Source organism: Nelumbo nucifera, chromosome 1 (assembly GCF_055504915.1).
Source record: "Nelumbo nucifera cultivar China Antique chromosome 1, China Antique-T2T, whole genome shotgun sequence".
NCBI lineage: Eukaryota > Viridiplantae > Streptophyta > Magnoliopsida > Proteales > Nelumbonaceae > Nelumbo > Nelumbo nucifera.
This window is the reverse complement of record NC_142649.1, coordinates 66,828,229-66,854,888: the sequence shown is the minus strand read 5'-3', so window position 1 is coordinate 66,854,888 and position 26,660 is coordinate 66,828,229. Positions and strand designations below refer to the sequence as shown.

Genomic DNA, 26,660 nt, shown 5'->3' with positions numbered 1-26,660 from the left:
AATTTTGGCACTGTGGTTTTCCATTAAACCAGAAATCTTTCTCCAAGTGGTTTTTCTTCTTACAAATGCCACATGAAGAATACTTGTCATTATTTTCTTTCGGTTTTCCTTGTGACTTTTTCCCATCAACTTTTGGTTTATGAGACCGCAGATTAACTTTAGACTGAAAGGCAGCCTCAATCGAATTTTCATTCTGCCTATCACGCCTATTTTCGTGTCTTGAGAGAGCCCATTAATTCAGTTGGTGATAGTGTTTCTAGATCCTTTGTTTCTTCTATCACCAAAATTATTGCATCATATCTCTTTGTACAAGAGATTAGAATTTTTTCGACTATGTTCTTGTTAGAAATAATCTACCCATAGGCTCTCATTTGATTTACTATTTCTTTTATTCTAGAATAGTAATCTTTTGTAGCCTCATTATCCTTCATCTTAAGATTTTCAAAATCCCTTCTAAACTTCTACAATTTAACAGTGCGTACCTTGACAGTTCCTTGAAACTCCTCCTGTAGTGTGTTCCACGTTTCTTTTGCAGTTGATGTGCCCATGATTCGAGGAAATATCTCCTCAGCCATTGCTTGCTGCAAGCAAAATAGTGCTTGACAATCCTTTTGTTGATTTTCTTCATAGATCTTCTTTTGATTTGCTAAAAGAGTGGAAGTATCTTCAGCAATGCAGAACCCTTCCTCAGTAATTTTCCATAGACTTTGTGACCGAAAATAGGTCTTCATTTTGATGGAGCAGAAGTCATAGTTTTCTCCATTGAGAAGAGAAAGAGTAGAGCGATTGGCGTCAGCACACATAATGTTTAGAAGAAATCACGTCCAGAAAATAGATCGGACAAAGCTCTGATACCACTGATAGTAACAGAAAATAGTAAAAATATATGATAGAAGGGAGAGAAAGAAACTTAGTAGTTTGAGAGAAAGAGTTAGTAGATGTATTTTGTCATTTCTCTTAGATGTATCGAAGCAGTACAGAAGGGAAATATTTATAATAGATGGAGTCGGTTGAAGGTGAAGCGACTTACATTGGACTTAGACTGACATTAACTTACCTTGGGAGAAGAATCAACTAACTTTGGAACTAACTAATTTTGGAAGATGCAACGACTCACATTGGAATGAAACAAACATTGGAAGAGAGCTTAACTTTACTGTTCTTCGAGAGAACTGATTCAACGACTTTTGAAAATGTGTAGCAACATTTAATAGAAAATCGTCCAAGAGAAAAGCCAAGTGAAGAACCATGAAGTCCTCTTCCAGGCTTGTTACTTCCTCTGTTTTCACCGGTTGCAACTGTCGTGTCACGTTTGACACTGTCTGGACCAAGTCTAATTCCACCCCATACTATTCATCTTCTCCTCTTGAGAGCTCCACCAAGCCTGACTTCCACTCCTCGCCTCATGTCAACTGGGCTCTGCTGACTAACTACTACTTATTTTTTTTTTTATTCTTACTCCATCTCCCCACCACCATCTCAACTACGTATGGAGGGGGTTGTCTATCTCTATTTCTCGTTACTGTAATTTGTTTTCTGCGATCTGAATAATGCATATATAATAGCAATTTTATTTTCAATCTCAATATTTCTTCTATTCACCACTGTTTATGATTTTAATCTCTCTCCCCCTCCCTCTCCCTCTCGTTTTTTCATTTTCTCCCCATCCGTCAACTGTGTACAGAGAGCTTGGGCTCTGTTTCATCTTCTCGAGGAAAACGACCATGAATAATGTGTTTTATTTTCAAGAATAATTTTGATATTTTCAAAAGTCTTAAATCGCACATGAAGTTACATGATATACATAACTGACGATCCATTAACGACAGATACTAGATTGTCGCATTTCTAAAGTTTGGGTATTAGATTGTCACATTTTAAAGTTTGAGGACCAAATTGTCACTCGAACCAAAGCACTGATCGAGAATTTTCCCTTATATATATCCTAGGTATCTTTCATCCATGAGTTTCTACATAGAAGATCCCAATCTTGCTTTATATGCAATACAAGAAAAACGACTACACTAATTAAACCTTTTCAACAGCCATGATCAACATGAATATCCCATTCATTTCCCTCCTTATTAATTACTACTACTTGAATCTCTAGCTCGCGAGCCATGCATTCCAAGTATCGTCCGTTGATGATCCATTCGTTCAATTTTCCATGAATCTGGAAGCATTTTGGAAGGATCTCAATTTGAAAAACCGAGCAACATCCCTCACAGACCTCCCCATGGCGCCGTACTCCGCCAGCCCCCTAACGACCAAACCACACCGGAGGAACTGAGGAAAGAACAACCAGAAGCTGGTAATCATCAAGAACGCAATGGAAAGCATCCCGGAAACCGCCCCGTGCAACTTCCATCTCCCGGCCAACGCCCTCTTCGCTATGATCTCCATTACCAGACACACTCCGTGGAGGATAAAGAAGCAGGTCACCTCCCATGTCGGCTCCAAACGTCCGAGGTAGAAGAAGATGAGCTCGTGTATCAGGCCTGACACAACGAACGTCGACAATATGGCCGGCAATGGAGCCCACTTCCTCCCTACTATACGCCGGGCAAAGCTCTTCGTCGGCTCGTATACGGTTGGGCGCAGGATACTCGTCACCATGATGTTCCATCTTCGTCCCCAGAAGTCCTGGAGAGAGGTCGAGAGGTAGGGCTCGTCGAATTGTGCCTCGAGCTCTAGATTGAGCAACGGCTGGACCAAGTAAGCAACCACGGCGAGAAGGATTTCCAGGGAGATGTATACGTGGATGCAGTACAGAGATAAGATGATTTTTGGGTGGAGATAAGGTCTGTAGTCGTAGAGACGGACAACCAGAGCTGCAAGTAGACCCTTAATGGCGTAGTTTAGTGGTGATTTGGTGCCTTTTCTGGTTATTTGGTGAGATGGGTTATCTAAATCTCTTTCTGTAGAGGCATTTGGAACTGGTTGCTGGGTTTTTCGGGGAGGTGGGTCTTGTTTAATTTTGATAGGCAGACAAGCTAGGAAGATGAAATGAATGAGCGGGATTGATGGGTTGGACGACAGAGGGCCCTGACCAAAAGAGAAAAGGAGGAGCTTGAAATTAGCTAGCCAAGCCACGAAGAAAGCAGTAGTACCTACAAGATGAACGGATTGGAGATTTAGTGGGAGAAGAAGAAAGAGGCAGCAGATGGGGAGGATTGGGAGCAGTCTGAACTTGCCTTTCGGAATTCTTGAAACTACATAATAGCAGAAACTTAAGGATGCGATAACCAAGAACCAAACCTTGATGAAGCTCTTAATCTCCCCTTCCATGCTCTCTCGCTTGCTCTTTCTGATACTTTTTCTTCTTGTATATAAATATATCGATCTCGATGGTTGTGAATTCTTATTTTGGTTTCTGTTACTACTACTTTTTAATTTCTTCTCATTTTTTTGTTTAGTTTTGAACGGTAAGAAGGGCCCAAGAAGTCAAACTTTTCTCTTTCCCTAAGAAAGAGTATATGGTGTATTGCCAATATCGGCCCTAGAGTACGTCTGCTGTGGATTGTGAAGCAAATGTAATAAATTTTGAGAAAAACCCAACAGGATTCGTCCATATGTCCCGTTTTTGTGTGAATTCTTCCGCAGACGGTGCACTGACTGTTGTGTCACCTTCAGCCACATACCAGAAAGGAGACTTCACGAACAAGGCAACTCTCGGAAGGAACTAAGTGTGTAAGCTCCCCGCTCCGTTACCTGTGTAGGACGGACTTCTTATTCTCGCAAAGGTCGACAAGGAGTTCTCTATCGTGCGGGCACTGTCGTGGTCATGCGTAAATAAAAGGGGTGTTATTAGAATGAATGAAAAATTGGTGAGTGTCATTATCAGAAAAAAAAAAAAATAGATGAGTGTGGATTGGTTCAATACTATTAAGGACCAATCGTGCGGGTACTATCTAGCCTACAACCATAGTATGTTCTATAGGTCTGGTGTGTCAACCAATACTTTTGATTTCATGCATCTCATATAGAATTTAAGAAATAATTTATACAATCAATCATAAATGTCTAATTTTTATAATTTTATGATAAATAAATTAAAAAAATCGATAATTGAATATTAATCAATAAGTATTAATTTTAACAAAAATGGTAATAAAATAATTTTACCGAATAAACTTTAGTGCCTTTGGTGTTAGGTTGCATGCCAGACACCGAGATTTAAATCAAGCCGAGCTTTTGACGAGCTATTCGAGCTTAGCTCAGCTTGATTTAAATTGAGATTCGAGCAAAGCTTGAGCATGATATATAGGCTCGTTTCCTAATTGAGCCGAGCTCGAGCCCAATGAAACTCTGCTTGTGAGAAACCTAGATAATATTTTTATATATAATATTTTTATCTTTTATGTAAAATAGTAAATAATTTTTATAATTCTTATGTTTTGTATGTAAAATAAAAATATTTTTATATGTATATATTTTTTATATTTTATATGTCATAATAAATAATTTTTGTAATTCTTAATTTTTTGAATGTAAATTCAAAAAAAATTTTTTTATATGTATATTTTTTATTTTTAGAAAAAAACTTGGTTTGTAGTCAAGCTCAACCTGAGCCAAGCTCGAACTTGCAAGCTTTGAAGTTTAAACCGAGCCGAGCCGAGCCGAGCTCGAGCTCAAGTCTCTAGCTCGAATCGAGCTTGAGCTCGAGCTCGAGCCTAACACAATTTCAACGAGCCAAGCTCAAATAGCCCTGTATTTGGCTCGAATACTTGGCCATCCCGTCCATGGAAAAACAAACACCGTGGCCATCCCGTGACATGGACCAAAGCATGCCATCCATGAGATTACCATGGTAGCAAACACCACCAAATAACTAATGGTTTGTTTTGAAAATGATTATTTTAGGCAAAACGACTGATACCTCCCCAAAAGTTTCTGACTAGTGTTGAAACCCCCTTGAAGTTCGGTAATTGTCACCACCTCCCATAAACTTTATAACACAGTTGCAAGTAGACCCCCTTTGTTAGAATCCTATAACAAGAGTGTTGAAAATGTCCAAAATACACATGCCATTACTATTGAGGTTGCTTTCTAGAGAAAAAAAAACCAATGTTTTAAAATTGGCCTGGAATCGGAACCGCTTTGGCCACTAATTTTCAGGTCAGTGATTCAACTGTCTAGATCGAATGGACGACCCATTCCAATTTAAAATAATTAAATAAAATGACTAAAAACCGTTGTTCAGGACAAATGGGTCAATAGATTGATCACCCAAGTCATTAGGTCACTGACCAAGTCAACAGTTTTTGGGCCAAGAATGGGTTAAGGGTGAAATGGAACTGGTTGCCTAGATGGTTCCCTGGACCGAACAGTCCAACCATCCAAGTCGATGGTTCGAAAACAATAGAAAAGACAATTAATACAAACTTTATGAACAGCAAAAAAAGAGATTTTAAAGTGGCAATTTTATTTAAGAAGGGCAAATTTGAAAAATAAATCCATTTCAGAAAAGAGATTGGAAAGTTTGAGGGTAACAATTCGTATGAAGATAAAGTTTTAAAGATAATCATTTTGGTCAAATGTAACTGCATTGGAATTACGTTTTCATGCCTCTTTTTAGAGAATTCTAACAAAGACGATCTACTTGAAACTATGTCAAAAAGTTGAGGAAAAATGATTACAATTGCCAAACTTCAAGGAGTTTTCAGCAACAAATAGAAACTCTTGGGGAGGTTTCATCAATTTACCGTTATTTATTATTATTTTTACCCCTAACAAAAGAGAAAGCTAAAGAAGATGAATGCAATATGTCATATGTGTTACATGATTACTCCCTCAAAACTAAGACGGTGTTTTGGTAGTGTAAGCGTTGATTGCCATGATTTACCAAAAACAAAAAATGCCCACACTAAAAACGCCCACACAACAGGTATTAATGCATTTCCCATGTTTGGTAGTGTTTGTGCCATACCCATATTGGCATTGAAAGAGTCGTTTCCTTCACCGTCTCAGAAGATTGGGACACTTGTCCTATATCAATAAGGACCAAGATTCAAATCCAATAATCCATTTTGGATGTAGATCAAACCCCATGGTTTAGATTTTGGTCAAGAACTGATAGCTAGAATACAAAGAAAACAAAAACGTGTTAAAGCTTAACGTTATTATATTTGGAAATGAGTGACAAGGGAGAATAAGGAAGAAACCCCACCACATTCAAGCTCTCGGTCTAAAGAAACTGCCATCCTGTAAGGAAGACCCTGACATCAATGGAGAAGCTTGGCGTTTGATGCTTTAATTAAGAGTAAAGATTTGAATTCACGGATAGGCCTGCTGCCTGCTCGATTTTCAAGTAGAATGGCAAATGATGCAGTAGTGATTGCAGTTGATGCAAGCAAAGAGATAACAAACTATGCTCTTGAATGGGCGGACCCATCTCAGAGTTAAATAGAAGAGAAAGCAAGAAGTATTTATGGCAGTAAATTGATTGGCCTTGCATGTATTTATAATAGAGGAACTGCTACAAAGAGAGGACTCTATCTTACAGAGAGTCCTAGATAACAACCAAGAGATAACAAACAAGTTCTCATCTCAGTAGGATAACAATTATCCTTAACTAACTCCTAAGGATAATTGTTATCCTATGGATGGAGTCCTAGATGTACATGAGTGTAACAATGTAACAATTAAATATACTCTAATACGCCCCCTCAAACTCCATGCTCATCGCGAACATGGAGTTTGTCCCGTAAGAAGCAAAACTGATCACCGGCAAGTGACTTGGTGAGAATGTTAGTAACCTGATCTTTGGAAGAGATGAACCGCACGGTAAGCCGTTTGGTAAGAACAAGATCTCGGAGAAAGTGAAAATCAACCTCAACATGACGAGTCCAAGCACGAAACACAGGATTTGCCGCAAGGCAAGTGGCTCCGATGTTATCACACCAAATAGTAGGTATCTCAAAGAGATTGATACCAAGATCTCGAAGAAGAGAGGAAATCCACACCACTTCAGTAGTAGATGTATCACAAGCACGAAACTCAGACTCGGTGCTAAAACGTGCTACTGTGGTCTATTTGCGAGAGCTCCAGGCAATAAGATTAGGCCCTAAATAAATAGCAAATCCGCCAGTAGATCGTCGGTCATCCGGACAACCAGCCCAATCAGCATCTGAAAATGCATGAAGTGTAAGAGAAGTAGACGACAACCGAGAGATGTGTAGACCATGCATAATGGTGTGTTTGAGATAACGCAAGATGCGTTTTACAACTGCCCAATGAACTTCAGTAGGAGACTAGAAGAACTGAGAAACTTTGCTAACAACGAAGGAGATGTCTAGACGGGTGATAGCAACATACTCAAGGACGCCAACAATACTCCGATACTCAGTAGGATCGGGAAGAGGAGAGCCATCATGCCGAGTAAGCTTGGGGTGAATAGCCATAGGAGAGGAAATCAGTTTAGCAGCATCCATGTGAGAACGTTGTAGCATACCAGTAATGTACTGACGTTGACTGAGAAGTACCCCATTAGAATAACGAAGAAGTTGAACACCAAGGAAGAAAGCAATAGGGCCTAGATCCTTAAGAGAGAAATGACGAGAAAGCTCCTGAATGCAGTTATGAATAGCACTCTGGGAGTTCCCAATCAGTAAGGCATCATCCACATAGATAAGGAGATACAGAGTAACATGTTTAGAGCAAAACACAAACAAATAAGTATCAGCAGCAGACACTCGAAAACCCATCTATGCTGACTGATGAGTGAGTCGAGCATACCAAGCTTGTGGAGCCTGACGAAGTCCATAAAGGGCTTTGTGCAACTTGCACACATGGGCTGATTTGGTAGGATCCTCAAAACCCTTAGGTTGTCAAATGTAGATATCTTCACAAAGCATCCCATTCAAGAAAGCATTATCAAAGTCAATCTGATGTATACACCATCGGTTCATTACAACAAGAGAGAGTGGTGCGAATGGTTACAGGTTTGACAATCGGGCTAAAAGTAGTTGTAAAATCAACCCCTGGAATTTGAGTAAAACCCTGTGCAACCAAACACACCTTGTACCTATCAATGGTACCATATGCCTTCCATTTGATCTTATAGACCCACTTGCTCCCAACCACATTCATGTCAGAGGAATAGGGAACAAGACTCCAAGTACCATTAGAATCCAAGGCATTAAACTCCTTAGTCATGGCATCACGCTAATGAGCAGATTTGACTGCTTGGGAATACCGGGAGGGTTTCGAAGTGTCATCACCAGAATGAACTAATAAATACTATGGTAAGGGATACCTGGTAATGAGATGAGAACGAGGTGGGAGAGACCCATCCATCGAACGAGTAACCATAGGGTGCTGACGGGAAGGCTGAGAAGCAACCGGTACTGATGCAGCAAGGATATCCTGTATGCGACAAGTCCCACGGGGTCCGATCATAGGAGAGGTTGTCTCTAAAGAAGGAGCCGACGAGGTGCTGCTGTGAGGCAGGGATGGTGAATCTAAACCTCCCTGTAGCAGAGAGTCAAAAACTGAGGACTCTAGAGAAGCCGAAGAAGGATCTGGAGGTGACGGCAACGGCTGCAGATATACCCTAGTAGGAAAGACAAATGTAGTAGGAGTAATCGCAGAGTACACTGGGAACTTCTGTTCATCAAAGACAACATGTATAGAGATGTACTCCTTTCCAGTCGCAGGGTGCAGACAGCTATACCCCTTATGTTTGTTGTTGTAGCCAAGAAAAATGCATTATTGAGAAAAAAAATCAAACTTGTGGCGATTGTATGGCCAAAGCAGAGGGTAACAGGCACGACCAAAAATCTTGAGGAACCGGTAATCTGGAGGAGAGCCAAAAAGAACCTCATATGGAGATTTGTGCTGGAGAGTGGTAGTGGGAAGCCTATTAATCAAATAAACTGCTGTAAGGGCGGCATTGGCCCAGAAGGAGAAAGGGAGCGACGAGGAAACCAGAAGAGAAAGGGTTGCTTCAATGACATGGTGATGTTTCTGTTTAGCACACATGTTCTATTCATGTGTATGAGTGCAGGTGAGTCGATGAGTAATGCCAACAGAGTCCAGGTAAGAGGATAGTTTGCGATATTCTCCACCCTAGTCCGATTGCAGAGTCTTGATTTTCATTTCAAACAAATTTTCAACATGACGCTTAAAAGATAAAAATACATCAAAGACATCTGATTTCTGGTGCAACGGAAATAACCATGAAAATCTACTAAAAGCATCAATGAAAATTACACAGTATCAAAACCCTGCATTTGACAGAATTGGAGCTGGTCCCCATACATCTAAAAAAATTAAATGTAGTGGACGAGAAACAACTGAAGAGGATGAGGGGAGAGGCAACCTATGACTCTTACTGACTTGACATAACTCACAAGATAAATTAGAGCTGAAACTAAAATGACCTTCATAGGGGAGACCGAACTGGGTGACAACTTGCTTGACCACTCGCATTGCTGGATGCCCAAGATGTTTGTGCCAATCATCAACAGAGGCATTCTCACCAACTAATCCATAAGGCTGACTTGTATAAATCACCTCATGTGGAAACCGATACAACCCATCTCTACTAGTTCCTCGCATCAGGATGTTCCCCGTATAGTCCTTCACAACAAAATAATTACTGTGAAACTCAAAAAACAATTTGTTATCTCGAGCAAATTTTTGAACAGATAGCAGATTTTTGGAGAGCTCCGCATGAAAAACATTATTCAAAGAAAACTGGCGAGTAGCAGTATGTAAAATTGAAGAACCAACATTCTTGATTTCCAAACCTGAACCGTTACCAACTTTGACTTGATCCGACCCACCATATTCAGACCGAGTTTGCAGATTGTCGACATCTGGCGTCATGTGATTTGTTATGCTACTATCCGGGTATGAGGTTGGATCGAAGGAAGATTGAGACGAAGGAGTAGTATTGTTGTTGTAGGTTGCTGGTTCTGCTTCTTCGTTCTTGAAATTGAGATCACACCGCCAGCAACCTTTGATCACACCATGTCCCGATTTATTGCATAGCTGACAAACACTTGTATTACCACGCCCTCTGCCACCATTATTTGGGTGGTTATCTAAAGAACCACGCCTCCTGCCTCTTCTGCGGGTATTCCCAGAAGGAGAGTATTGAGTATTATTCTAATTTTTATTTTTAAAATTGGTCACATTAGCTGTAGGGGGTGAATCAACTGTGGTAGCATTCTGCTCTAGCCAGCCTTCATGGCCAAGAAGAATGCCTAAAATATCATCAATATCGAGGTCCTCTATGTTGGACCTATTAGTGATAGCAGTAACAATAAATTCATACTCTGACCCTAATCCAGCTAATATGTATAGAATTAAATCACTCATTTTTATTAGTTCAGCGACAACTGCAAGGCTATTAGCTATTGATTTAGCTTTTTTGACATATTCGGAAATAGACATAACTCCTTTTTCGAGACTCTAAAGCTGCCTTTTGTACTGCATTAACCTGGATCGTGAGTGATTTTTAAAAGATTTGGCTAAAGCATTCCAAACGTCACGGAATAAGCGATGTCCTACAACTTGGGCGAACACGTTCTCCGTGAGTGGCGCAATGATCCAGGAGAGAACCAGTTGATCTTTCTCAAACCATTTGATGTGTGTTGGATTGAGAATCATCCGGCCTCCGTCGGTCGGATCTGGTATATACTGAGGAGGTGCAACAATAGAACGATCTACGTACCCCATTAAACGATTAGTGTTGAGAACTGGTAGCAGCTACGCCTTCCAAAGCAGATAGTTGTCGTTGGTGAGCTTGATAGGGAGATAATGGATCCCACAATGGGGAACCGAATTTGAACCAGCCATACTGTTGGAAGTTGACACACCTAACAATTGCTAGGAGGCAGAACTGAAGCTACTGGAAGCCGTGGGATCGGCAATGCTCTGATACCAAGTTAAATAGAAGAGAAAACAAGAAGTATTTGGCACAATAAATTGGCCATTGCCCTTGCATGTATTTATAATGGAGGATGTGCTACTAAGATAGAGTCCTTGATAACAACAAAGAGATAACAAACAAGTTCTCATCTCAGTACGATAACAATTATCCTAACTCCTAAGGATAATTGTTATCCTATGGACGGAGTCCTAGATGTACATGAGTGTAGCAGTATAACAACTAGATATACTCTAATACTCATATGATACATTAATCCTTATTAGCCCTTACTAATTATAACTACCAAAATTATGTCATCAATCACCATTGAGCTCAAAATAGTTAGATTGAGTCAGCCAAGTAATGACTAGGGAAAGTGATTGTCTCATTTCAGTGCTCATCTCCATATATGCCTAGCCCCTTTGTTCCTTGATAATTGCTAATTGCATGTATTTTGTTTGATCCTTACTCTTTTTCTAAGAGGCTTGAGTTCTGCCAAAGTCTTCCTACCATAAGTTATCAGACATGGCTAATGGCAACTTGGTTTTCTAAGTATCTAGTTATTCAATTAAAACATTGCAGCTTGTCTTGCAATCAAGAACTATTCATTTTGGACCATCCACAATACATGTTAATCCATAATCATATAACAAAATTGGCGTTTCCTATATCGAGCAAAACGTGATTTTTGAGGCATTTATGTTTCTTTTGAGATTGGCTTCTATCAGGACAAAACTGTGCCCACACCGTTCTAACAGCCTTTTGCAACCTTGCATTGGGAATATCTCCCCGTGAAATAAAGCACACAATTATGGAGATATTCTCAATGCAAGGCAATAAAGGCTTCTCGAACGGGCTTTGCCCTGACTGAAGCCGAACTTGTTTCCTTTCTTTATGATGAGGGTAAAAGTAGGCCTTTAATAAAATTAAGACACGTGCCAGCTCCAATAGTCACATCCCCACCACAGATAATCAACGCTCACATTTGGCAACCAAGCACCCACTCTGTCTAAGTTACCAAGTCGGCAGTGGTGAAGCATGGCTCGATTTGCAAGTTGATGACCTGCATGAGTAAGAAAACACACCTCATCGAAATGAGTTACTCTAACAGAAGAACACCGAATCTCCACTATGTGTATGCGGAAAGGACCACCTAGTAGCGTTGTTCTCACACTTGCCTATCCTATCAGCTAGTGGGCCCTGGACTTCCCCCACGCATGGATAACGTGGCATATGAATCACTTAAATGTGTCCCACTTTATCTCTAGGTGCTCTACGTTAGTACTTAATTTTTGCTTGATCCCTTCACCCTACCACCTTAAACCCTTCTATTTTGAAAAAAAAAAAAAAACCAACTTGACACCTATCAAAATCCCCTTTTACATGAAACTCCACATTTATACATTGAATTTTATGACCACACGCTAAAGATATACCAATTTTCTCTTTGGCAGTCCCGATCTATATAACATTCAAACCTTGACTCTACAAAATCAAATCCAAAACATTCATTGCCCCAAGGATCCTAAGAGACATTTAACCCCCCCAAATCTCACCTCAAATCTACAATGGTCCTAAATGAATAGAGTTAGATCAACCAATTCCTTCTTAGATTTGAACCATCCACCCAATTCCTCATTTCAACCTATGCCCACACGCCAAATTTCAACTCAAAATTCCCTTATTTAATCGTCCAATTAACAAAGCTTCCAATTTAATGTTATGATTAAACCACACAAAAAAGTCATATCCCAAACCCAAAATCCTCAAAATAAACTACCCATCAGAATCATCCTTAAATCCTCCATTTCCTCCCAAAGCAAGCAAGATTCCATTTTGGACCTTCTAATTGGTTGGTGAGCCATAAGCCAAAAACCTTGACTAAAATCAAATCTTTTGATCTAAACCTCTTGTTGATTAGAGCATACCATCTGCAGATCTCCATCACCCAAGTTTCATTTAACAGATCATACCAAGCCACCTTGTTGAAAGACCGCAAAAACCCATGTACGCCAAATTTCATGACCTAATTCACCCGTTTGACTATTAAAGTAGAAAGATCCCATTTCGATGTGTTAGATTAAATCGCCACTTCATTTGTTCCAACCTAAAACCTCAAAAGGGTGATGGGTGATGTCAGACCCATGCTTGACCTGTTTAAACACCTGGACCAGTGAAATTGATCCTAACAGACTTAAAAAGCCCCAAAACCCAATGATACTCACATTTAAAGTTAAGAAAAGACAAAGTAACATTTATAGGCATGTCAAATTTACATTTTATGCCATTGACAACTCCAAATACAAGACTACAACGTTAGGCACACCCCAAAACCCCATTGGATGCAAAAAACACGTGAAAATCAACCCCAAATTAAAGGAAATCCTTTTACAATTTCACCAAAAAGGAAAAATTAATTGAACATATTTTTCTTTAAAAATATCTAACCTTTTGCATGAAAAGCTCTCTTTAAGCCCAGATTCTCTAATTGGGTGAGATTCATACATGTTCTCCTCTTTTCTCTACAAATAAAGACACAACTCAAACTCTAGGTGAGGATCTTTAGAAGATAGAGGAGAGAGCCAAGAAACAAGCACAACTCCTGTAGGTGCCCATTCATGAGAAATCATTCTGCAATAGAAGAAAAAAAGGATAATTGGTATCTTGACAGTGGATGCAGTAACCACATGACTAAAAATGAAAGCATCTTTCATAGTCTTGATAAAATCAAGACAAAAGTCAAAATTGGTAATGGTGACTTCATGGAAGCAACCAGCAAATGCACCATTATTGTTGACACCAAACAAGGCAAGAAATACATAAAGGATGTACTTTTGGTTCCCAACATTGATCAAAATCTACTCAGTGTGGGCCAAATGATTGAAAAAAGTTACTCTTTACATTTTGAGGGAAACTCTTGCACAATCTATGACAAGCAAGACAAGTCCCTTGAAATTGCAAAAACAAAAATGATAGAAAATAGATGTTTTCCCATTCAATGGAGAGATGCAAGTTATATAGGAATGCAAGCACAGGTGGACGAGTCGTGGCTATGGCATAGAAGATTCGGACACTTTAATTTGCATGGATTAAAGATTCTTCAGCAGAAGAACATGATGTGTGACCTACCAGCTGTCAAGGAGTTCAACAATGTTTGTGAAGGGTGTATGCTCGGAAAACAACATCGACAACCCTTCCCATCCGGCAAGGCTTGGAGAGCCAAAGAGGCACTAGAGTTAATTCATACAGATGTTTGTGGTCCAATGCGTACTCCATCAAATAATCAAAACAGGTATTTCATTTTCTTCATTGATGATTATACTAGAATGACATGGATTTATTTCTTGCGAGAAAAATCGCAGGTTTTTTATGTTTTTAAAAAATTCAAAGGCCGTGTCGAGAAACAAAGTGGTCACAACATCAAGACCATAAGAAGTGATAGAGGCAAAGAATAAACTTCTAATGAATTCAACAAGTTCTGTGAAGATGAAGGCATGGAGCATCAACTCAAAGTCGGGTACACTCCAGAACAAAATGGAGTATCTGAAAGAAAAAACAGAACAGTTATGGAGACAGCAATAGCCATGCTCATGGAAAAGGGTATTCCCAAATTTTTTTGGACAGAGGCAGTAAGCATTGCTTACTATCTGCTCAACAGATGTCCAACTAAAGCTATGCAAGATAGGACACCAATTGAAGCTTGGAGTGGGCAAAAGCCATCAGCAAAGCATCTTAGAGTTTTTGGGTGCATATGCTACACACACGTGGATGCTGCATACAATTGGGAGACAAAATAAGTTGAAAGGAAGACTATCAACTTGCCCCTATTACCAAGTCAAGGAATTGAAAAGGATCATGGTCAAACCACTTCGCCAACACAATCAGAACCAGAACAAGCTTCACAGTCTACTCCGGACTCACCACCAAGAAGAACTAAATCCTTAACAGAAATATATGAAACATGCAACTTGATGATCATAAACCAGAAAGATTTGAAGAAGCCTTTAAGGAAGAAAAATGGAGAAAAGCTATGAATGAAGTGATAAAAATGATTGAAAAAAATGAGACTTGGGAGCTTGTGGATCGTCCACAATACAAAGACACTATTGGTGTTAAGTGGGTCTACAAGACAAATCTTAACTCATATGGCTCAATCCAGAAGCTTAAAGTAAGGCTAGTTGCCAAAGGATACTCACAACAATATGGTATCGACTACAATGAAACATTTGCTCCAGTTGCTCACCTTGACACAATCAGGGCTTTGATAGCACTAGCTGCACAGAAGAAATGGAAAACTTTTCAACTAGATGTGAAATCAGCATTCCTCAATGGCTATCTTAAGGAGGAAATCTATGTGGAGCAGCCTCAAGGGTTCGTGGTGCAAGGACAAGAAGACAAAGTTCTCAGATTAAAGAAGGCATTATATGGCTTAAAATAAGCTCCACGAGCTTGGTACAGCAGAATCGACAATTACTTCTTGGAGCAAGGATTCAGGAGGAGCTATAGTGAGCCAACACTCTACATCAAGACTTAAGGTACAAATGACACTCTCATTGTTTCTCTATATATCGATGATCTCATTTATTCTGGAAATAATGAGAAAATGGTCAAGAAGTTTAAAGAAGACATGATGAAGACTTTTGAGATGACCGACTTGGGCCTAATGCATTACTTTCTTGGAATTGAAATAACTCAAGAAGAAGAAGGGACCTTCATCTCACAAAAGAAGTATACAGAAACTCTTTTGAAGATATTCAAAATGGAGGGATGCAAAACAGTCTCCACTCCATTAGAGAACACTAAAGCATTCAAAAAGGAATATGACTCACCAAAGGCAAATGAATCACAATTTCAGAGTATGATTGGAAGTCTCCTCTATTTAACTGCTACAAGACCAGACATCGTGTATGCAGTTAGTCTACTATTAAGATTCATGCAGAATCCAAGTCAAGTCCACCATGGAGCAGCTAAAAGAATAGTAAGGTATTTGCAAGGTACAAAGAACTATGGAATTTGGTACAGAGTCACACATGACTCTAAGCTCATTGGCTACACAGACAGTGACTAGGCATGTTCAGTAGATGACATGAAAAGTACATCTGGTTATGCTTTCACAATTGGATCAAGGATATTTTCATGGGCTTCAAAGAAGCAAGCAACAGTCACCCAATCATCAGCTGAAGCAGAATATATTGCAGCATCAATAACAACAAGCCAAGCTATATGGCTCAAAAGGATATTTGATGACATGGGAGAACCACAAGTTGGTGCTACTGAAATCTATTGCGATAGCAAATCAGCTATTGCAATGGCAAGGAATCCCATATTTCACAACAGAACCAAACATATTGGCATCAAGTATCACTTTATCAGAGAAGCTGAAGGAAACAAAGAAATATAACTCAAAGATTGTAAAACTGAAGAACAATTAGCAGACATATTCCCAAAGGCACTACCAAGAGGCAAGTTTGAATTGTTACGTGACATGATTGGAGTTGCTGAAAAGTGCACCAAGGAGGAGTATTAAATGTTGCTACACATTTTCAGAAGGATTAAATCAGCTCTATCGAAGAACAGTGAAGTCAAGCTCACTTCCAGTGCTAGTTTCTTTCCAATGTGAGTCGTTACATCTTCCAAAGTAAGTTAGTTCCAATGTTAGTCGATTCTTCTCCCAAGGTAAGTTAATGTCAGTCTTCTTCCAATGTAAGTCGGTTCACCTTCAACCGACTCTATCTATTATAAATACCTCCCTCCTGTACTGGTTCGTAACATCTGAGAGAAACGACAGAATATATCTACTAATTTTTTTCTCTCAAACTACTAAGTTCCTTTCTCTCCTTTCTATCATACATTTTTGCTATTTTTCTATTACTTTCATTCTCAAACTATCAGTTGTGAACTGGAGTACTACATCCTCCACCGCATCCTCCACTGGCGTAGAGCTGCCATTCTTAACTATTGAAGCCAAGAATTGAACTATCCCTGCAGTACCATTCGCTTGACCTTCACCATTGCTACTTCCGTTCAGGAACAGTTCGCGAATATATAGAGGGTTGACGTGCCAGATCCAAATTCGCCAACCCAGAAGACGCCATTGCTGCAGATTATTTTAGAGTTTCTGAATTTTCCGACCCAGAAGACGCCATCTTCGTCTTGGAACAAAAAACTGTAGAGACCAGATCCATGCTCTTTGACGATTCCCGGCAGCCTCCCACCGGTAAGGGCCAACTCAACCGCGTTTCCATATTTGGCGATTCCCGGCAGCCTCTAAAACGTCCCGAGATCAGCCGTGATCGCCAAATCAACCTCTTTCATTGAGAAGAACGCATCTTCTGTACAGTACTTGATATCGCAGGTCGTCACGAGATCGATCCCGCCTCCTATGCACCCACCTTGTATTCCAACGATTATCGGTTTGCGGCACCGTTCGAGGGCACCGACCAGCTATCAGTTTCTTGGCCACGACGAGCACGAATGTGAACAGACTTTAACCTTTGTTTCTCGGTCCTTCCGCTGGTTCTTGCTCGGCATTGCAGGATCGGAGGAAACCAGGCAAGAGCTCGGAATCAGCGGGCTCACTTGTTCTGATTTCTTCGTGAGTCTCGTCAGGATCGTCCATCTACCTCTTAGAATCAAGCTCGACGTGTTACTTACAATAATCAATCAGCTCGGACGAATCTTGTTGATCGGTTCCATGGCTACCAACAACGAAAGGAACGGTGAGAGCTCGAGTAAGTCTGAATGGTGGGGAGACAGACCCCGCGGTACGTCGACCGGGCATGGGGCAGGTCAAGGAAAAGGGGATGGACCCTCTGGCGGACTTGACCGAGGTTCAGCAAAAACTCATGCTACTCAGACATCGGTAGGGCGTGAGGTGGCTGCTAATGCAGCCGTGACTGACAGAGACAGGACTAGACTGAACGGGCTTAATGACGAGCAATGGCAGACTCTTGTAAACATGCTTAATGCTTACAAAACCAGGACTAATGAAAAACTCTCTGCTAAGAATTACTCTACTAAATGGATTGTTGACTCTGGGGCGTCACATCACATGACAGGGAATTTAAATGTGCTCGCCGAAACCTATGATGTTGCACCTTGTCCTGTTAGGTTACCCAACGGTGCGCACACTGAAGCCATGAAAGAAGGCACCATTGAACTTGGAAATAATTTTAAATTGTTGCATGTATTATATGTCCCAAAACTCAATTGTAATTTATTGTCAATAGGTCGGTTACTTCGTGACACAAATTATATTGTGACGTTTACTAATAAGTTGTGTGTGATACTGGACTGCATCTCGAGGACTCTGATAGGTACGGGTGAACAGTTTGATGGGGTCTATGTCTTCAAGGGTGTGGCGCCGGTTCGATCTTACAAGATAGATGGAATTGGGTTATGCGATTTGTGGCATCGGAGATTGGGACACCCTTCTTATCAAACGGTTAGCTTACTTCTTAATATCAGTAATAGTAAGAACAAAACATGTGATGTTTGTTTTAAGGCAAAACAAACTAGAGATGTTTTTATTCAAAGCAGCAATAAGGTGACTGATTGTTTTGCATTAATTCATTGTGACTTATGGGGTGCTTATAAAGTACCTGCATCTTGTGGTGTGGTGTATTTTCTGACAATTGTTGATGATTATTCTCGAGCAGTTTGGATTTATTTACTGGCTGAAAAAAGTGAAGTTGGTAGAACTAGGGCTATTCATAAGAATGCCCAACCCGACCAAACCGATCAACCCGGACAGGCCCAACCCGAGTCGGCCGAATTTTCATCCGTACCGGTCGGTTTCGAGTTGGGCACATACAAAAACCGATATATCGAGTCGGACAGACCCAACCACGTTCAGTTCTTAGAACTAGGGTTGTTCATAAGAATGCCCAACCCGACCCGAACCGACCTAGAGATCTACTAGTTTGGTAGTTCCTACTTCCTAGTTTGAGTAGTTTCCTAATTCCTACTAGTCTTCTACTTCTAGACTTCTACTAGAACTAGAACTCTAGAAGGCCCATTAGGCAATTACAATTAGAATTCAATTAGGTGTCATTTTTTAGTTTTTTTACCTAGATTAGAATTTAGAAGGTTTCTAATTTTTTATTTTATTGACCACTTTTGTCTTTTCTTAAAATCTTCTATTCTCTAACTTGGTTGGTCCGCCCCTCTCATTCCCTCAAGCTCAACTGCTCAAGTCTCATTCTCAAAGTCTCAACTTCAGTCATTCAAAGGTTAGTATTTATTTATTTATTTATTTATTTAATGCATGTTACAAGTTGATATATTTTATTTGTGTTTTGTTTAAGTTTAAGCTTTGAAAAAAATCCAGTTAATGATGATATATTTGCACAAAAAACTTCAGTTTTGTATGAAAAACCTAATCTATTTAAAATTTTAAGTATATATTTCGGTTTTAATTTAAATATATTTTATATTTAAAACTATTAAATAAAGATATTTCAGTTTTACATAAAAACTGAAATATCTGAAAAAAATTTATATCTAAAAAAATATATATTCTGAAATATATGAGATATATATTTCCAGAAAATATATATTCCAAATTTCTAATATATTTTATTTGTATATATATATATATTTTAAAATACATATTTCAGTTTTATTCGGCTTTGTACAGGGGCAAAACCGAAACCGACCCAAACCGACCCAACCCGACTCAAACCGACCAGGTCGGTTTGGCTTATCAGTGGGTCGGTTTCGGTTCCCACCTTAGGTAACCCGACCAGGTCGGGTCGGTTGGGAAAATCCCACTAAACCGACCTAACCCGACCCGTGAACACCCCTAGGTAGAACACTCAAAATCCTTGAAGTCATATTTAAACAATATATGAACCGGTGTTTTCGCATGAAGGACTTGGGTGTTCTTAAATATTTTTTGGGCATCAAAGTGACTCGCGGATCATCGGGGATATTTCTTTGCCAAAGGAAATATGCACTTGATATTATTACAGAAGTTGGCTTATTGGTATCCAAACCTGCTCACCTTCCTATTACTCTGAATCATAAACTTGCCCTTGCTGACGGAGCACTCCTGGATGACCTCGAACGATATCGGCGTCTTGTGGGCCGTTTGATTTATTTAACCATTACATGGCTGGAGCTCAGTTATTGCATCCATGTCCTGACTCAATTTATGCAGTGCCCTCGTGTTGATCATTGGGATGCGGCATTACGTGTGGTTCGTTATTTGAAAGGACGTCCTGGTCAAGGAATATTTTTGCGCTTTGATAGTGATCTGCAATTGTATGCCTATTGTGATTCCGACTGGGCAAATTGTCCTCTAACTCGTCACTCTCTTACTGGGTATTTTGTCATGTTCGAACGTTCCCCCATCTCCTGGAAGACTAAGAAACAACATACTGTCTCTCGTTCCTCTGTCAATGCTGAATACCGGTCAATGGCTACTACCAATTGTGAGTTGAAGTGGCTAAAAGGTCTATTGTCATCTTTGGGTGTATCTCATCCTCAACTTATACGCTTGTTTTGTGACAATCAAGCTGCTCTGCACATTGCTACAAACCCTGTCTTCCATGAGCGAACCAAACATATTGAAGTTGATTGTCATTTCATTTGCAATGAGCTGCGAGCCGACACCATTGCGCCTTCCTATATACGTATCGGTGAACAAGTTGCCGACATTTTCACAAAGACTCTCAGACAAAAACAGTTTGATTATTTCCTTCCCAAGTTGGGCATTCGCAATCCTCATGCACCACCTTGAGGGGGAGTATTGGACGAAGATAAGGCGATAAGGCTCGCGAGAGACCAAGGAGGGATTTTAGAAAGACTTGTATATATACATGATAAGAAATATGGAGAGGGGGATCTTGGGAGACTTCGAAATTCTTCAAACGCTCACCTCAGACAACCTAGCACTCACTTTGCCTGAGCTACCAAGTCAACAATGGCGAAGGGCAATAAGAAAACACACCTCACTGAGATGAGATACTCTAGTAAAAACACACTCGAGATCCACCACATGCATGCGAAAACAACCACCTGCCCATCTTTTTAGCTAGTGGGTCCTAGGCTTCCTCCATGCATGGATAACATGGTGTTTGAACATGTCCCACTTCATCTCTAGGTGTTCTGCCCTTATCACCCACCAAGTGCCTTTCACCTCTCCAACACGTATCTCTTGGCACAAGCATCCCCAACCTATATAAAGGCTAGTTTTGCATTCATAACACACTATTTTTATTGCATTTGCTGCTACTTAACACACCTCGGACAGCTCGGCCAACTACTGACTTGCTCGTTTGAGTTACAAGCCAAGATATCACCCCGGGCCCTCTTAACTTCTTTCCTTGAACAAGGTACTCTGCTTTCCACCAAGCTGCTCCTGAGTGCATGTTACGACTTTTGATCTTCATCAATTTCCATTTAATTGAAAATGAATTTAATTTAAACAATTATTTCACTCAAAAAACGCTCACATCAAGCTGGATCCGATGTGGTGTCGCTTATTTGAAAAACGGCAACAGAACCAAGCGTCCCCTATATTGCACCGATAGGTATCAACAACATATTTCATGGAAATTGGAATGGGGTATTGATGACGATCAAAATCTCCCAATACTCGGATAGTAGGAGCTCGGCGTGGATGGGAGTAGGGAAGAATATGTCAGAGAGCTGGGGTGATATTCTGGGCTTGAGACTCCAACATTCAAGTCAGTACTGGCCAAGCTGTACGTGGAGGCGAAGGCGACTGAGACACCTGTTGGATTCTTGCATACCACGTTCAGTTGTACGTGGAGGAAGCATGGGATCCAACGTCTAACAAAGTGCGCAAATGGGATGACTGCATCGCCAGGTGGTTGTTGCTATGTACACGTGATTCAGCTCTGGTGTATTTCCCCTAGTGCCAGCTCGTCTCGGTGGGATGTGTTACTTTACTTGGCTTTTCTCAGTCATTTCCGAGGTGCCTCACACTAGGATGATGCCGAGAATTCCAAGGTGCTTATTAAAATCTACTTAGGTTGCCATGTGTCACAATTTTACTGCAGATCAACTCTACCCTCATCAGGTGCGGTGCCACAAATTCCAATCGCCGTACCTACGACCTTGCGGCGAAAAGTTTGCAATTCTACATTATTGAACTAAAAGGCAAAGAAACAAGAGAATATATAAAATTATAAATAGTTGTTTTCGAGCGGCGAGTTGGGCTGAAGGTCAATCCAGACCTTGGGTTCGGGTCTGGCCCAATCCAATATTAACCCAACACAATTCAGATTGGGCTTAGGCTTATATAGGTTGGGTTGGGCTGAACTGAGGCGGGTTAGTCAGGTTTCAAAGAATTTATGTATATATTTTTATATATAATTTTTTTATAAATGTATAAATACATATTTTGTACATATATACATGTATATATAGTTAGAAAAAAGATATTTTATATAATGGATATATGATTATACAGGCATTTGCTCAGGCGGGCTAGAATTAGGCTTGGACCACCCGAGGCACGCTAAGGGTGTCAATGAAACCGGTTTTGGGTTGGACCCCATCCAAACCAAAATCAATTTGGACGGATTGGACGGACCAACAAGACATACTGAATTGGACCAGTCCAGACTTAATGGTCCAAAGTATTTATTGGATTGGATTGGACCTTGTCCATCATAAAGAATTTATATTGGATAGAGCTAATATCTGGTCCATTGATAGAAAATAAGAATATAGGTGTCAATGAATCAAATTTGGGTTGGAATTAATCTAAATTATAATAAATTTGAACAGATTGGACAGTCCAGACATTGAATTAAATCAATCCAAAATGGTCTAAACACTGGATTAGATTAGACCTGGTCCATTTGCAATGGACTCACATTGGACTGGATCGAATTGAACCAAATCCAATCCAATTGACACCTGTACCCGAGGCCACAACGCAAGTTTAAGTCAGGCCCCTAAAACTAAATCCAACTTCTAACAACTTGTGCAAAAACTTGGATTGAATCAGGTCAGGCTTTGGGTTGGGGCCGCCCAAATTGCACCCCCTAATTTCATAAAATTCTACACCTTTTATGATAGTGTTCAGGATAAATTTGATCCAATGAATTATTAGGTTTCTTTTTTTACATAACCTACTTCTGCAGTCACACGTTTCTATCTTTTCCTATTGTTTCTTCGTTATATGGTTAGGTTTGAACTTTGCAACGGATTTGACATTATACTTTATACAACGGTGCCGTCTACCCTGCTCGTAAGGACTGTAGTTGATTGTAGAGGACACTTTTGATTGAATCTCACCTAAGTTTGGGAGGGCAATTCGGCTAGATTGATGAGTGACATGAATATATAAATTGAAAAACTCAATTGTTTTCAACAATGTTTTTGAGCTGTCATTGATCCAGATAGTTTGACTAATTAGGTCCAAGAACTGTTCAGACAACTAATTCTGTTTTATCTTAAATTTAGTTTATAATAAAAAATTATTGAATTGATTAACGAATTATTGATCTGGGCAGCTAAACCGTCGACTCATTCTATCCATTTAATAGTTTTTGCCTATTTTATTTTAATTATTTTTAAATTTTTTTGTCAGAACAGGCCATCCATTCAAATCGGACAGTCAAACCGTTGACTCAATCAACCTATTCAATGGTTTTTGGCCATTTTTATTTTCTATTTTTGTCAGAACGGGACATCTAATCAAACCAGACCCAAAAACTGGTGGTCAGAACGGTTTCAATTCTAGGTCGGTTTTTTAAACATTGATTTTCAACTCTAAGAACCATGGTGTTGAAAACTGACTAGACCAGATGATGGGACTGGTTGACCCAAGAGCCATTCATGGATCTGGGTCAAGTTTTGAACCCCCAAAACTAGAGGTGTAAAGTGGGCCATGCCACCCTCACAGGTGAAAAATTTGGGGGTCGGTCAGGTTGGCCCGTAGGCCGAGCTTTGGGCCAGGTCGGGCCGTGCATTGGGCCAAAGCTATTTATTTAAAAAAAATTGACAAAAAACTTAAAATTTTAGTTTTATATGAATTTTATGTATAAAATTGTTTATATATGCAATAATTAAATAAATTAGTATAATAAAATTAAAAAAATATTTATTTTTATTAATATATTATATATTATATATCATTATATAATTATAATTTATAAAATATTATAAAATATATATAAGTATATATAATATATATATGAGTCGTGCCGGCACACGGACCACAAGCGGCACAACACGAGCTGTCCTGCCATGCCATGCCGGCCCGTGGGCCTCGAACCCCAGCTCAACACGGCACAGACCTCCGTGCCAGGCCTGGCACGGCCTGTGGGCCTTCATGGCGGGCCGGGCCGGGCCACGGGCGATTTACACCTTTACCCAAAACCGTCTGATTGGGGTTCGGATTGAACAGTCGGACTATTTGACCTGAGAACCAATGGTCAAAACGATTTCATTTCCGAATCAGTCTTTTAAAATCAGAGGCTGAAAGCACCTACACCCACCCATAATGTTAGTGTTACACAGCCCACCTTATGACAAGCCTCATTTTAATTTGAAGCATCATATTTACAGTGAGGGTGATATGCTGGAATTGTAACATCGGCATCCTAAGAACTGTTTTGGCTGTCATTCCCTATCTGAACGATCCAATCGTCTGGTTCTATCTGAATCTAAAAATGCGGACAGCCTTGATTAAGACATCTGTGATGTATGTAAATTAAGCCATGCACTTGCAGAGTTGCAGTAGGAAGAAATGGATCTTATCTTTCTTTTTTCTTTTTTAGTTTTTTTGAAAAAGAAGGTAGAATATGGCATGGTTATTTAGTGTTTGGGATTTAACCAAAAAAAAGTAGTGGTTGGGAGTTCCTTTTTCTTTAGCCATTAAAACAAGATTATATGTTTGATTTGAAGGAAAAACTAGGGAAAGGAAAGGTAAGGAAACATTTACAAACCTTGTATAGCTTTCTTTATATTTTCCTTTTTTTCCCTACTGATGAGGGCGGATTTGGCCCTCCAATGACATTGTGATACATGGCATCTCGGAACAAGAAGGTGACATTCGGAACCACTTAGGCAACAACTTGTCTTAGCCAAGATGATGGTGTCCCAGCTGGTGACCTGGCACAGGCGCCGAACTGGCACAGGAGCCGACCTGGCGACCTGCGAGACGTGCTCACCGACAAATTCGACACACATATCCCAACACTCCCACGATCCTTGGAAGCTGGCCCACATATCGAACATTCTGGAGGATGGTCAACGTGCATGGCGGTTGCCACCGGGAATCTCGGACCACTTAGGCGACCTCTCAGAAATCTCAGATACAGTGCGTGAAGCCCACGCCAGACAATGCCTATATAAAGGCACCAACCCCAATGGCATGGAGGGGGGCAAGTAAGCATATTTTAGCTCTCATACTTTATGAGTTTTAGCTCGCAGTCTACTATGAGAGTACTGACTTAAGCATCGGAGCGACCTCGTTGGGTTAGCCACCTCGAGTCCTCTGACATTGATTCCTTGCAGGTCTCTAAAGAATTATGAAGCTCAACAATCAATCCAGCTCGGCCTGGTCAGCTCGCCACCTAATCTGCCCCCAACTCGGCACCTAATAGGCAGCTCGGCCCAGTCAGTTCAGCACCTAACCTGCCCAACTCGGCACCTAATCTACCCCCCCCCCCCCGGCGGCTGTGTAGCCCTTCAAATAATTAAAAAAAAAATACTCCTTCCAAACTGAGTCTAATTTCTATATCTGAAATAAATACAAAAGGACAGTAAATTTATTCGAGGTGGGTGAGATTATTTGCTAAACCCCTTCTTTGATAATTAAACTCTTATTCCCCCTCTCTCTATTGTAAATTTAAGGGTCCATTTGGTTTGCGGGAATAGGGGCTTGGAATTGGAATCAGAATGGTTCATTCCGATTTCAACTATTTGGTTGGGTGAAATCAGAATACCATTCCCATTCCTGATGGAATGAGAATCCACTGCAGTCAACTCTGATTCAGATTCCAATTTCAGTCTGAACCAAACAAGTGGAGAGAAAAGACCATTTCAATTCTGATTCCGGTTACAATTCTGACTGAATGCAGGGGAATAAAATTCTGGTTTAGTTTTGCTTTACATTTGACATTGTCTTGTTTGTCTGTGAAAAGTAAAATGATATGATACCCACTTTGTATGAAAAATAACGGAGACAGAGTGAAGGTTGTTCATTTGGGAGGAGTAAGGTGAGGAGGAAAAAATGATATGGTGCCCACATGATGTGAGAGAGAATTAAGATAGGAGGAAGGTATGCAAATTAATATCAACCACTTTGCGTCATATTTGACTTAATCTTATTTACTTGTGAGAAACAAATTAGGAAGCAAAATAATATGATCTTCACCTTATATGAAAGAGGATGGAAACAAGAGGAAGGTTATTTTTGTGAGAGTGAGGTAGGAAGCAAGAGGATGCAGAATTGATATAGGAATAAGATGGTGAAAATGAAACAAAAAATACAAATTTTATATCAGCTAAGAGTGCAAATCATGGTTAAAAACAAATAGATGCAAAACTGAACCAACTGCAGAATTATTATCTGATTAAGATTTGCATTGCATACTAATGGAGCCTTAGATGCAAAGTTTATACTGCCAATGAGTCCAAAGTGCGACTCATAGAGGATGTATAACCAAACAAACACAAAATTTGTAACAAGTTCTGATGCTTCACAGATTCACAGATTCTATCAAGTAAACGTCCTGATCGCCCTAAGGTCCACACTGCACCTCAAGGGCTATGTAGTGAATTAATTTAGATTAGT

The 26,660-nt window shown here is 40.0% G+C and overlaps 1 protein-coding gene across 1 annotated transcript; it reads right to left on the bottom strand.

Annotated features, from left to right (window-relative positions):
• Positions 1-1,794: 1,794 nt before the first annotated feature.
• Positions 1,795-3,352, bottom strand: LOC104594415 (acyl-CoA--sterol O-acyltransferase 1-like). Its single transcript, XM_088896295.1, has 2 exons — positions 3,195-3,352; positions 1,795-3,110 (listed from the first exon to the last, which is right to left on the bottom strand). Exons 1-2 carry the CDS (start codon positions 3,286-3,288, stop codon positions 2,158-2,160), a joined length of 1,047 nt encoding a protein of 348 aa, XP_088752421.1. The 5' UTR covers positions 3,289-3,352; the 3' UTR covers positions 1,795-2,157.
• Positions 3,353-26,660: the final 23,308 nt, after the last annotated feature.